This window comes from Pseudocercospora fijiensis (assembly GCF_000340215.1).
Source record: "Pseudocercospora fijiensis CIRAD86 unplaced genomic scaffold MYCFIscaffold_4, whole genome shotgun sequence".
NCBI classification, from domain to species: Eukaryota; Fungi; Ascomycota; class Dothideomycetes; order Mycosphaerellales; family Mycosphaerellaceae; genus Pseudocercospora; species Pseudocercospora fijiensis.
In genome coordinates, this window is record NW_006921535.1 from 2,792,812 (window position 1) to 2,804,594 (window position 11,783).

Consider the following 11,783-nt stretch of genomic DNA (forward strand, 5'->3'; position numbering starts at 1 on the left):
ATGGGCTACACTTGTGCTCAGGCCTCCTTGGTCGCCTTTTTCAAGTTCATCAACACCTTCATATCATGGCACAAGCTGCCGCCTCTCATTGGAGCCCTGAATCTCCTGGCTCTTCGAGATGAGCTGCGCGAGAAGAACTTGGTCGACACATATCCCTCGGAGCAGTTCCAGGGTCCTGCACAGAGCGATGTGTTGACCGACACCAAATTTATCTGTGCCCGCAACTCCGATGGGCTTTACAATGATCTGGACAAGCCCAAGATGGGCTGCAGAGGAATGCGATTCGGTCGCAACGTCCCGCGAAAGTTCACTGAAAAGCCAAGCGATTTCGACCTGATGCACCCAGATCCACGACTCATCAGTCAGAAGCTGCTCCAGAGGACAGAGTTCCAAGGCGCCTACATTGTCAATCTCCTCGCCGCTGCCTGGATTCAGTTTCAGGTGCACGACTGGGCACAGCATACGAATAGCAAAACCAAATTCCACGAGATCAAGCTCAAGTCGGATGACCCATGGCCGGACCACCCAATGAAAGTCGCCAAGACGGTACAGGATGAGGTACTGGATGATCAGGATCGCAAGTATCCCGCTTACGCCAATGAGAACACTCACTGGTAAGTTAAACATCAACAGAATATGTAATGGCACAGAACCGCAGCTGATCCTTGATTCAGGTGGGACGCTTCGCAAATCTACGGGTCCACTGAAGCAGAGACACGGCTTCTTCGCAGCAAACATGACGATGGCACCATGGACGTTGATCGATTCCAAGGCGAACAATTCTTGCCACGAGGCGTTGATAACATTCCCTTGACAGGCTTTAACCATAATTGGTGGCTCGGTCTGGAGCTACTACACACTCTCTTCGCCTTGGAACACAATGCGATCTGTAGCATGCTCAAGACCAAGAATCCGAGCTGGACTGGAGATGAACTTTTTGATGTAGCTCGACTGATCAATTGTGCCCTGATGGCGAAAATCCACACCATTGAATGGACTCCAGCAATTTTGCCACATCCGACCTTGGGCATTGGCATGAATGCCAACTGGAGTGGTCTTCTTGGGCCAAAATGGGAAGAGCACATTGCGACTGCGACATATCCGATGATTTCAGCTAATGAAATTGCAGGCAACAACTCCTCTCCTTCTTCGGTCAGAGCGAAGCTTTCACCGGCATTCCAGAATCTGGCACAGACCAAGGCAAAGCACCGTACTGCCTGACCGAAGAATTCGTATCAGTCTACCGCCTCCACTCTCTCCTTCCCGACGACGTTGCATTCTTCAATCTCAAGACCGGCACCCACACCCAAACCGTCCCGATCGAACAGGTCTCCTTCGAACACGCCCGCTCCCAATTCGATCCTCAAGACAAGTCCAAGCAGCTTGGCTTCACCGACGCCTTCTACTCTTTCGGAATCAATTATCCAGGCGCCATTCGCATCAACAACATGCCCAAATTCCTTCGCGACCTCAAGAAGCCCGACGGAGAACACCTCGACATGGGAGCCGTCGATGTCCTTCGAGACCGTGAGCGAGGCGTGCCCCGGTACTGCCAGTTCCGCCGTCTCTTCCACATGTCAGCACCCAAGAATTTCGAAGCTTTGACGGGAGGTGACAAGAAGCTCGCAGTCGAACTCTCACAAATCTACGAAGGCGACGTCGAAAAGGTCGATCTCCTCATCGGTTGTCTCTGCGAGCCTTTGCCCCAAGGATTTGGCTTCTCCGAGACTCAATTCCGAGTGTTCATCTTGATGGCAAGTCGGAGATTGAAGAGCGATCGTTTCATCGCAAGCGATTTCAAACAAGAGATGTATACTCGCGAGGGCATTGAATGGGTCCAGAGCAATACCATGAGAGACGTCCTCATCAGGCACTTTCCGGATCTGCGAGGTCCCTTGCGAGATGTCAAGAATGCTTTCGCGCCTTGGGGCAAGGTTGGCAAGAGTGGTGAGCATTTTGGCAAGGAGGTCTCTACGAGAGATGAGCTGGAGAAGGCTGGATTGCTGAGCTTACTCAAGTGAGCCATTGCGTGGTCATATATGCGTGGCTCGATTTGCATCCCCCATTCATCTACCGTACTGATGTATTCGAAGGCTTGCTAGGCGGGGGCACTCTGCTCATCATTCTGCTCGAATCATCTCTTCAGCCTTTCCATACACCACGTTCCGAATGTCGCGGCCTGTTCCCAGCCTCACCCCGCACAACATCATCCAGTCTCGAAACCTGCTCCTGCCTGGTGAGGCTTACTATGCTCCACCCAGGTGAAGTCGGCAAAAGCATTGTAATCTGCATGCCTGCAGTCCGTACGACCAATAGGATCAATATCAATTACAAAATTCTGTGCATGGCCGAATAGAGATGGTCCAGGGAGTCGCTCGTCGCCGAACATGTAGAGTGAGCTCAGCCTCCTGCTCCTCATGCCAAGACCTCGTAAATCCACCTCGGACAATACGCATGCTGCACCTTGAACCGAAAATCAGCGCGTGTGATCTCGTGAGGTGTGATAGATGCTCACCTTCCACGTCATGCACAAAGAAATCCTGGCTTTAGGAAGAAGTCATTGCGACGAGTTTGGACGACCAAATCGCGCATCCAAGCGCTGCATTGAAGAGCATCTACCTCTGGTATCATGCGCTATGAAACATTCATGTAAACGATGAACATGGGCCTAACTCTGCAGGCCGCCAACAATAATCATCAAAACAAACAACAGCAGTTTCCCCGCTTTCCGAGTGTCTGGTATCCAGACCTTCATGCTCTTATGCACAATACCGCGATGGGAGACAAATACGCGACACCAAGAGGATCCAAGTCATGACTAGGTTTCAAGAGATAAGAGGCCGACCTCTATCTCGAAGTCGAGCAATCGGGACAGTAGCCGAACAATCTATCCCCACCCGGCATCTGGTACGGCAAGGGGATCTGTTCGGTGGCGTCCTCGATGTTGATCTCATTGCATGGCAGCTTCAACATGTTCATGCGTTCGGCCCATTGACGTCGCGAGCGAGGAGCCAGAGGTTGGAGCGGAGAGCCGTCATTGTCCTCGGACCCATTGATCATGCGGGGGCCAACACCTGCAGTCGCTTTGCCTTTGCCCTTGTGGAAATGGAGCTTGGCATTGCTGCTGTTTGGGTCGCGTTCAGCATTCGGTCCATGACCGATGAACTTGATTTCCTTTCCATCGCCGCCAGACCAGCCGTAGACGTTGCGATGATGTCCTGCAGAGCCGATAGTCCAGTGAGCACCAGAGCCAGGTGTGTTGTTGATGGGAGTATGTGGGGACATCGCGGCAGGCACAGCAGCTCTTCCGAAGTTGACAGGCGTCTCGTGACCGCTGACATCTCTCATGGTCCAATGAACGGCCTGTGTATGAGGATCGATGTGAGGCTTCAATACTTGTCCGGCCTGAGGACTTCCGTGGAAGACGTCCGAAACCTGTGATGGCATCGGCGCCAGGTGCTGTGCACTCCAGACGCGATGTGAATCGTCAGATGGCTTCGAGAAACTGCCAAAATGGTTCATCGATGGGACACTCATGCTGGAAGAACGAGCTGCCTTGTACTCGCGAAGCGTGCAGATACTTCTCCTCACTTGCGGCGACAACATCGCCCAGTCCTCAGCGGAATAGTACTTGTCTATGTCGATTTCGTTCATAACTTGCGTAGCTGGTGTTGCTTCTGTCTCTGGCTCCGCCATGGGTGCTGGAAATTGAAACACAGGACGAAACTCCTTTGCAGTGGCGCGCAGTGAAGGTACTTGCGTAGTGTCGTTTTCCTTGCCATTTGCCGAGCTTGTAACAGATGCCAGAGCGTTGCTTACAGCTTCGTACGCCGCATTTTGTGCTTTGCGACGGGCTTCATCCTTCATGGCAGCGCGAACGTGTGGCGGTAGGCATTTCATAGCTGGCACCGGCGCATTTGCATGGTCTGCGGTGGACGGCTCCGGGGTGATCTGTCTCTGCGGAGTCTCTGGGACATTACTTTGAATGACAGTCGGTGGGTTGTTTGACAGTCTGTCTAATGGCCCCATAACCTGCTTGACACGAGGCTGTGCATCTGCCATCTGGGCCGATCGCGGCGGCAATACCATCTTCTCGCATACGCTGTGCATAGTCTGAGTAAGAGGACTGAATTCGGAAGATCGCGATGTCTTGCGAGACGTGTACCGAGGTTCAGGATTATCCTTCAGGACACTAACCTTGTCCAGCTTTGCTTTGATCGGTAGCAGAAGGTGGCCATGAGATCCTCTTCGCTGTGCGGTTGTGTTTGCTGGAATTGGTAGGCCAAAGAGCTTTGCTTGCTCTGCCAGCTGCTCGACAACGGGTGACCCGACCGAAGAGCCGACAGTGAGACGACGCGAGAATGAGCGGTGGTCATCATTTCTTGCCGGCAGTCCCTGTGGCAGAGTTGAAGCCCGGTATCTCCCAAAATCTGCCTGCAATTCCGTCTGGATGACTGTGTCTGGAGATCCGATTTCGAAAACCGTGGGATCAGACGCAGCAGGACTATTAGGCCTCGACACCGCTGTGTTGATACGCGGCAGAGCTTTCTGTAAGCGAGGTGACACTCTTTTGGAGCTCTCGACGCCGATCGTAGCAATCGCGCGCTGGGTGGCGGCTTTGGTCGGGGACATGTAGGAGCTTATCTTCTTTCGCAGTGTAGGCTGCATCGAGAAATCCATGGGAGCAAGCTCAGCGGTCTTTTCCGCATCGTTGGTGCGCCCGGGAAGAGGTATCTTGTCGGACGTCAATGATTTATTGGGCGACATAGGTTCTGCATCCGTATCTGGACTGGTGATCCAAGCGCCGGGGATGGCCTTCCGCTTGGGCGAGCGTTGGCTCAGTGTGCGCGGAGACGATGCCTTACCGTCAGGTGATGGTCGATCAAGTCTGGTCACAGAGTCTTTACGTTGAAGTGTCTCGTCAGCTCGTCGAGCGAAAGCCTTGGTAGGTTGGGCAAAACGTGGAGATGACCTGGTTGTCGATTGCTTCTCTTGTGGAGAGAAAGTGAGCAGCTCTGGACTTGTCTCCGGGCTCCTGGACGACGAGATCATGACGATGCTGTCATCGCTGTCATAGGCTATGCCAGCAGACGAATGCAGAACATCTGGACCACCACGAACCGCCATTTTAGCGTAGGTCTTTTTCTGATCCCGACCGCAAGAAGGACCGGTTTGTCGCAAGCTGCCCAGCTCCGGGAAGTCGCTAGCTTTGGGAGGTGATGCCGGCAGATCGAGGATGGACGCGGTTGCGTTGCTCAAGGCTTCCTGTTGCTTGGAATGCTGCTCTTCGAGCCGCGCAGCAGCAGAGTCCTTGGTTCGAAGAGCAGGTGCTGGAATTTTGGTGCGCAGTACATGTGACGCTGGTTTGTCTGCAGAAGTCCAGCCTCTGGTATCATGCAAGCGCTGCTGCTCAACCCGGGTTTCTTCTCGAAGCTTGGATAGCTCGTCTTTCAGCGAGTCGACTTCTGCCTCGAGTGCTTCGAAAGTCTCTCCATCGTAGGCAGACTGATCGTGTGTCATGCGACGACTGAGGCGGCTAGTGGGTGGACGGTTGTGCTGATGGTTGGTGGCAAAGTGGTCAACATCGAAATCACCGCGGCAGGTGTTGGTAATATGCCTCAGGGCATCAGCGCTTTGCATGGTTCGTGTCAGCATTGGAAGGTCGTCTCGAGATCAAGGGTTGCCGGCACTCACCCATTCACGAAATGGCCGCTTTCATCCGTCTGCTGTCGGCTGCCTTCCCCACGTGTCTGAGATGAAGCGCAGGGCTCGTGGTGCTGACAGGACGGTGTTAGCGAGATGTCTTGGCAAGCGCAAAGATGTCAACGAACCAATTCCGCGGCGCTGCTCTGATGATATCCTGCTGCTGTGGTAGTATGAAGTGCTGTTGTGGCTTTCGAGGCCGGACCTGGCATCAGCCTGCTTCCGAAGCCTTGGCTCAAGCTGAATGGCGCGAGGCCTGCCATGCCGTCTACTGATGAAGTATCTGTATGCCGACGAGACTGCTGCGGCGAAGTCAAAGAGGCTGTATCTGAAGCCACGTCCGGGAAAGATGCTAAGCTGGTGGGGATTGTTGAGGCAGAAGCGGGCGAGGATGGATGGTTGGAGGGAGGCGATGACGATTCCGACGACACTGGAGAGAGCGCTACCCGGGCCATTCGAGCCTCGACGCTGCTGTCGCGTTCACCGTCTGCGCCTCCCTCGCGATGCTGTTGTCGCGCGGCGTCGGCAGGTGGATGTTGTTCGCGACGGTGCGCTGCCGTCGCCGTCGCCGTCGCCGTCAAGGATGTCGCGTTGTCGCAGAAGTTGACGAGAATGGTCTGCTGATGTCGACAGCCGGCGTAGTAATAATATCGATAGTGGCACATGGCTACAGTCGCCGCGACATTTGCCTCGGCTTCGGCGGGCGATATGTCCAATGTGATATGTTGCAGACGGGGAAGGCGTGGCGTGGCGTGGCGTGGCGGCCGTCGAGGATCGCGGTGCAGCTGCGGGTGGTGGTGGTGGTGGTGGTGGTGGGGCTGATCTAAGCAGAGCAGAGCAGGTGGCAGCACGCGTCGCCGTTGCAGTTCGAGCGCTGTTTGAAGCAAGAGCAAGAGCAAGCGCGTCCTCAAGGGAAGCCGCGGGGCTGGTCTTTCACGCGCGCTGCATTTCGCCATCTGACTGGTCTTGTCTGGAACGTCATCGCAGCATCCGACTACAACTGCTGCAGCATTCTGCCGTGCAAATCCCCCATCTCGCCAACCATGTCCCTCCCTCTCCCCGAGTCACAACATCACCCACCAGCACACTGCCACTTCTTCGCCGCATCTACTATGAACTCGTCCGACGCAGAAACGCCAGTAGCGTCACTCATGTCAGTGAACACCCGAAATGATGCCTTCCATCAGAACCTCCTCTTCTTCTTCGCCGGAGCCTTCGACTCGTCCTCCATCTGCCTTCTCAAGTCATCTCTCTTTCTGTTGGCTCTCTCTGCTGAGCTCTCTCGTGAAGCCTGTTCCGTTCGTTCCTCTTTGACGCGCGCTCGTGATTGCCTGCCTTCCATCTCCTGTGCCACAGCCGAAGGCGATGGAGCTACTTCGCTCTCAGCTTTGCCTCCTCCAAATGTACCCAGCTTGCCTTTCCTGGGAGATGTCGTAGACTGACCGTGCTCATTGTCGCCCTCAAGGACTGGGCATGCCTTTCGCTTGAATTTGCCGCCAAAAGCACCGAGTTTGGGTCTGACAGTCTTTGCTGGCGCCTCTCGAGCTTCAGTCTCAGGATCCGCGTCTTGTGGCGGAGGCGAGGTCGATTTTTCCTTAGCCCCGAAAGTCCCCAACTTGCCCTTCCGTTTTTGAGCCGACACTTCTACCGGCTCTGTAGCTGCCGCAGGTGATGTGGGTGGTGTGGCACGATGACTTCTGGATTTAGACTTGCCTTTGAGAGCCCCGTGTGAGATACTAGACCGGGTGGGTGCTGCAGGCTCATTGGCGTCATCATCTGTCTCTGCTTCGGGCTCGGGCTCGGGCTCTGGTGTCTTTGCTTTCTTGCCACAAATCGTGCCAAGCTTCTGCTTTGGAGGTGGCCTCGCTGAAGCAGATACCGCTTGTGATCTATGTGATAGGGTTTGACTGGATTGGAGCGCCAACTGAGATGCTGTGTTGATTCCTGATGACCTCCGGCTAGGTGCGTCCAGGTCGTCTTCGTCTTCGTCTTCGTCTTCAGTGGACAGATCTGCATTGTTCATCGCAGATGTCTCAGTCCCATTTGTCCCTGCCTCGAGCTGAGTCTCATCTTGCGCAAAAGCTCCTTCGCGTTGTCTGGAATGCTTTGGAGGCGTAGCTTGACGTTGGAAATCACCATCATCGTTATCGTCACCACCGCTGTGCATGCTGGCATCAGGAGGAGCATTGGTACTGGCTTTCGGCATGCCCTGACGATTTGCTGTGGCGCCGTCCGTCGCTGCACTCGCCTTCGTATGAGCCTTGCCATTAACTTCTGTGCGATCTCCATTCCTATACCATGCGCCTGAATTGGATCTGTGCTCACTACTCGGCCTTGGCTGTGGCAATTCAGCAAGGATCCTGTCGATATCGTCGACTGAAAGATCTGTGTCGGCACCACTCTTGACGCTTTGATCTCTCCACGCTTTCTCGTCAAAGTCAGCAAGACCTCTGATGTGACTGGCGAGCTGCGACCTTTGCGATGTCTTTCGGTGGGTCTTGACGTTGGAAAGTCCAGGGAAGACCTGCGTGAGATCGTTACCAGTTGTCTCCAACTTATCAGTAATCTTGGCAATGACACGATCTTTGTGACCTAACTCTTCGACGAGCTGCTGCATTTGCAATCTGAGATGACTAGTATACAGCAAGAATGGCGTCAACAAATATGACTCGATGACAGTGCTGCCAGGCTCGTTCCAGGGATGCAACTCTATGCGCCACTTGAAAGTAGGTAAGGACCCAGGTAGTGGTGCCGAAACGTCCAAAGTGATCCAGTCCTGAGCATCTCCAGGTACCAGACTCAATGTGGTCCGCTTTTGGCCAGTCAAAGCACTTTCAACTTTGCTCAAGAACTGATCATACTGCTCGCTATCCTCACCAGGATCTATGCTACAGCTCTGATCTCTAGCCTGGCGAACCAACTCGGCCTTTGACATCTGCATGCCCCAGATCCTGTTCAGGTCTGTGAGCTCGATCGCTGCATGCCGGCCGTCCAATCGAGCTTTGAGCCATAGCGGTGGATAGCTCTTTGGCAGCATCAGCGCCTTCCATGGCCGGTCAACGACCATTGTTGAGACTGATCGTCGATGTCGACAAGAGCAACAAGAGACGACGCGCGAGGTTGAGAACGTGTTGTTGTGGTAGGCAGCAACCTTGAATGCGGCTCAACCCGGGATGCCTGAGGTTGGAAGCGCGGAATCCTTCCTGCCGAGTTCAGATGCTTCATTCTCGATGTTCGCGACCATCATTGTTTGCCTTCTCGCAAAGCACCTATTCATGCCTACACATTGACCATTTCAAGACCAGTTCCCGGATCGCCAACCGCGCACAACGTATCACCAGTCTCGACGCCGTCCTGCGGGCCTCACACCGCGAAATGTCACGCTCTACGATTCCCTGCAAGCGCTCCGCGGATGCTCAAGAAGCAGCATGGGTCGCAGATGAAGACAGATTTGTGCTACAGCAGGCAAAAAAGAAGGCAGCGATCCGGGTCAAAGGCGGACGAGCGCAGCCGGTAGATTGGCTGGCTGTCACCTTGGCAGTCATTGATCCGGAACGCAATCCACTGGACGGTGAGATTGATGCGGACGATCTTGATCTTGTGGCCCCAGAGACTGTTTTTGAGGGCCTCGATGACGCGCAGTTGGCTGAGCTTGGGAAGGCCATCGACACATACATCACTCTGGAGTCAAGCAAGAGCAATCACGAATACTGGAATGTATGTTTGTGCACGCATTGATGGATGCTATTCGCCCACTGATGCTGACAGATCGCTAGATGATGAAAACAATCTGCAACGACCGAAGAAAAACATCATCAGATGGGCAAAATGCAGCGCGGGCTGTCTCGTCAGTCGCGGCTGATTTAGACAAACTTTTAGGTCCCAAAACACTGGAAGAACTAGAGAAACTGGAGAAGCAAATCCGCGCGAAGCTTGCATCAAATGAGCCAATTGATACCGACTACTGGGACCATCTGCTCAAGAGTTTGCTCACCTACAAGGCAAGGGCGAAGCTGCGCAAAGTCTCTGAATCCATTCTGGATGCACGCTCTGGAGCTTTGCGCAAGCAGCAAGCAGCGGAAGCCATAGCCCTCAAATCTCGTCTCGAAGCACGGCTTCAAAATCAGTCCAATACATTTAGTGGAGAATCATTGCAGAATCCCGCTGGTGCCAGCAACTTGGAGAGACATCCGTTAGACCCAGAGCCGCTTCTTCGTTTGCGCAGCGAGGACAAGTCACTTCCGTCTATGACCAGCGGAGAATTTGCGCAAAGCATCACCGAGGATAGACGTAAAATTCTGAAGGCAGGCTTTGTGCCCCATCGGAAGAGAGCCGGCGAGAATGGGTCAGAGCCTGTTGCCAAGCGATCTCGGACAGATGGTGGCGACTCCACTCAATCTGCCTTTGACCGCGAAGTCGCACGTGGTCTTGGAGAGAACGAGGAGTTGTTCATTCAGGAGGAAGAAGTCGTCACGAAGAATAGAGCAGAGTGGGACCAGCAATATCGACCACGTAAGCCCAAGTGCTTCAATCGAGTTTCGTTGGGCTATGAGTGGAACAAGTACAACCAGACACATTACGATCACGACAACCCGCCGCCCAAAGTGGTTCAAGGTTACAAGTTCAACATCTTCTATCCTGACCTCGTGGATAAGACAAAGGCACCCACATACCGAATCGAGCGAGAGAATGGAAGAAAACGTGGTCAGACTTTTGCACCTGCTGGCGAGGACGACACTTGCTTGATTCGCTTTGTTGCCGGAGCACCTTATGAAGACATCGCATTCCGTATCGTCGACAAGGAGTGGGACTACAGCGCCAAACGCGGGAGAGGCTTCAAAAGCAGCTTCGACAAGGTACGTGCTTTGGTCCCTTTCCAATGCTCCAGACGAAGGCCGCAGCTCCAGAAGTGTTCCTATCTTATGCATACGCACAACATCGTGTGACACTGCGGCGATGCTGAAACTGACGTTTCATCCAGGGCATTCTCCAACTTCACTTCCAATTTAAGAAGGTAAGGGGCTCGGCGAGTCTGACAGAGGCGTACCACTGACCACGTGATGGCAGATCTACTACAGGAAATGAGCATCTCAGCCACTGCGACGACTGCTGAGCTACCATCGAGTTGGTTCTGAACGACTGCGGTCTGGAACACCTGCAGACCCGTACGACTGGATTGCGAAGCTGTCATTCGCTCTTTGGAGCCGACGAGCAGTTGCGCAACCTGTCAATTGGAGGCTTGGTGGCCTATGAAATGAGAATGAACATTACACTTGTTGTACTCTCACTGCCCGTCCATTCGTTCCTGGCATTCACGTTCAATGGCTGCGCGCGAGTCAGGCCACAGCAGCTGTCAAAACATGCTGTGGCGCCGCAAAGCCAGCACTGTGCATCCTTGACCGCACATCAGGGCTGGGATCAACAATGAATAGCGCACATCTGAGACACTTTGCTCGCACACCAGAGATCTTGCAAGCAGGGATCAGAACCAGACGCCAGCGGGAGGAGGCATAGTCCCGAACGGGATCCGACAGAAAGTGTGGCGCGAAAGGCAGAACGTCTTGCCCACCGCTGACCACCAGACCGAACGAAGTACCATTACGGATTACAGCCGCCAGTGACCGGGCCTCAACCGCAAGAGGGGCTCTGCACCTTCGCTCTCATCGACCAGCTCAGGCCACGCAATCGTTGAGCAAACGCCAAATATTCTGCTGTCCCTGCCAAGCATCGAGGGAGCATGACAAAAAGCTTCATGATGAAGCAGCTCCGTCCCTGGGCTGCCCGTGTCCGAGCGAACGTCTTTCCGGAGATCTTTGGATCTTGACCATTTCGACTGTCGCTTCTCGGGCCTGACATCCAGCGCCGCGCAGGCCCTGCACCACCAGTAGCAGATGATGCACCCTAGGTAATATGCACGCAGCCGTGGACGCTAAGGTGCTTGCGGGTGTTTCCCGTGCGTCTCAACCAACCATGTCCGCTTGTTGCTCCTCTCTTGCACTTCTCCTGTACGACCACAGCTCATACCCTCACCAACGAGATGCTGTGTGCGTGAGTGCTGCCGTCCCAGCATCGGCAGACGC

The 11,783-nt window shown here is 54.2% G+C and overlaps 3 protein-coding genes across 3 annotated transcripts; 2 read left to right on the plus strand and 1 right to left on the minus strand.

Annotated features, from left to right (window-relative positions):
• On the plus strand, positions 1-2,021 carry MYCFIDRAFT_188262 (uncharacterized protein; the record flags this gene model as incomplete). The annotated part of the gene is made up of 3 exons (XM_007928252.1): positions 1-614; positions 675-1,054; positions 1,165-2,021. The coding sequence occupies 3 exons, from the start codon at positions 1-3 to the stop codon at positions 2,019-2,021; spliced, it is 1,851 nt and encodes a 616-aa protein (XP_007926443.1).
• Positions 2,022-6,886: 4,865 nt separating this feature from the next.
• On the minus strand, positions 6,887-8,770 carry MYCFIDRAFT_46936 (uncharacterized protein; the record flags this gene model as incomplete). The annotated part of the gene is made up of 3 exons (XM_007927626.1): positions 6,887-7,095; positions 7,147-7,592; positions 7,710-8,770. 3 exons carry the CDS (start codon positions 8,768-8,770, stop codon positions 6,887-6,889), a joined length of 1,716 nt encoding a protein of 571 aa, XP_007925817.1.
• Positions 8,771-9,078: 308 nt separating this feature from the next.
• Positions 9,079-10,788, plus strand: MYCFIDRAFT_188263 (uncharacterized protein; the record flags this gene model as incomplete). Its single annotated transcript, XM_007928253.1, has 4 exons — positions 9,079-9,420; positions 9,480-10,559; positions 10,685-10,717; positions 10,771-10,788. 4 exons carry the CDS (start codon positions 9,079-9,081, stop codon positions 10,786-10,788), a joined length of 1,473 nt encoding a protein of 490 aa, XP_007926444.1.
• Positions 10,789-11,783: the final 995 nt, after the last annotated feature.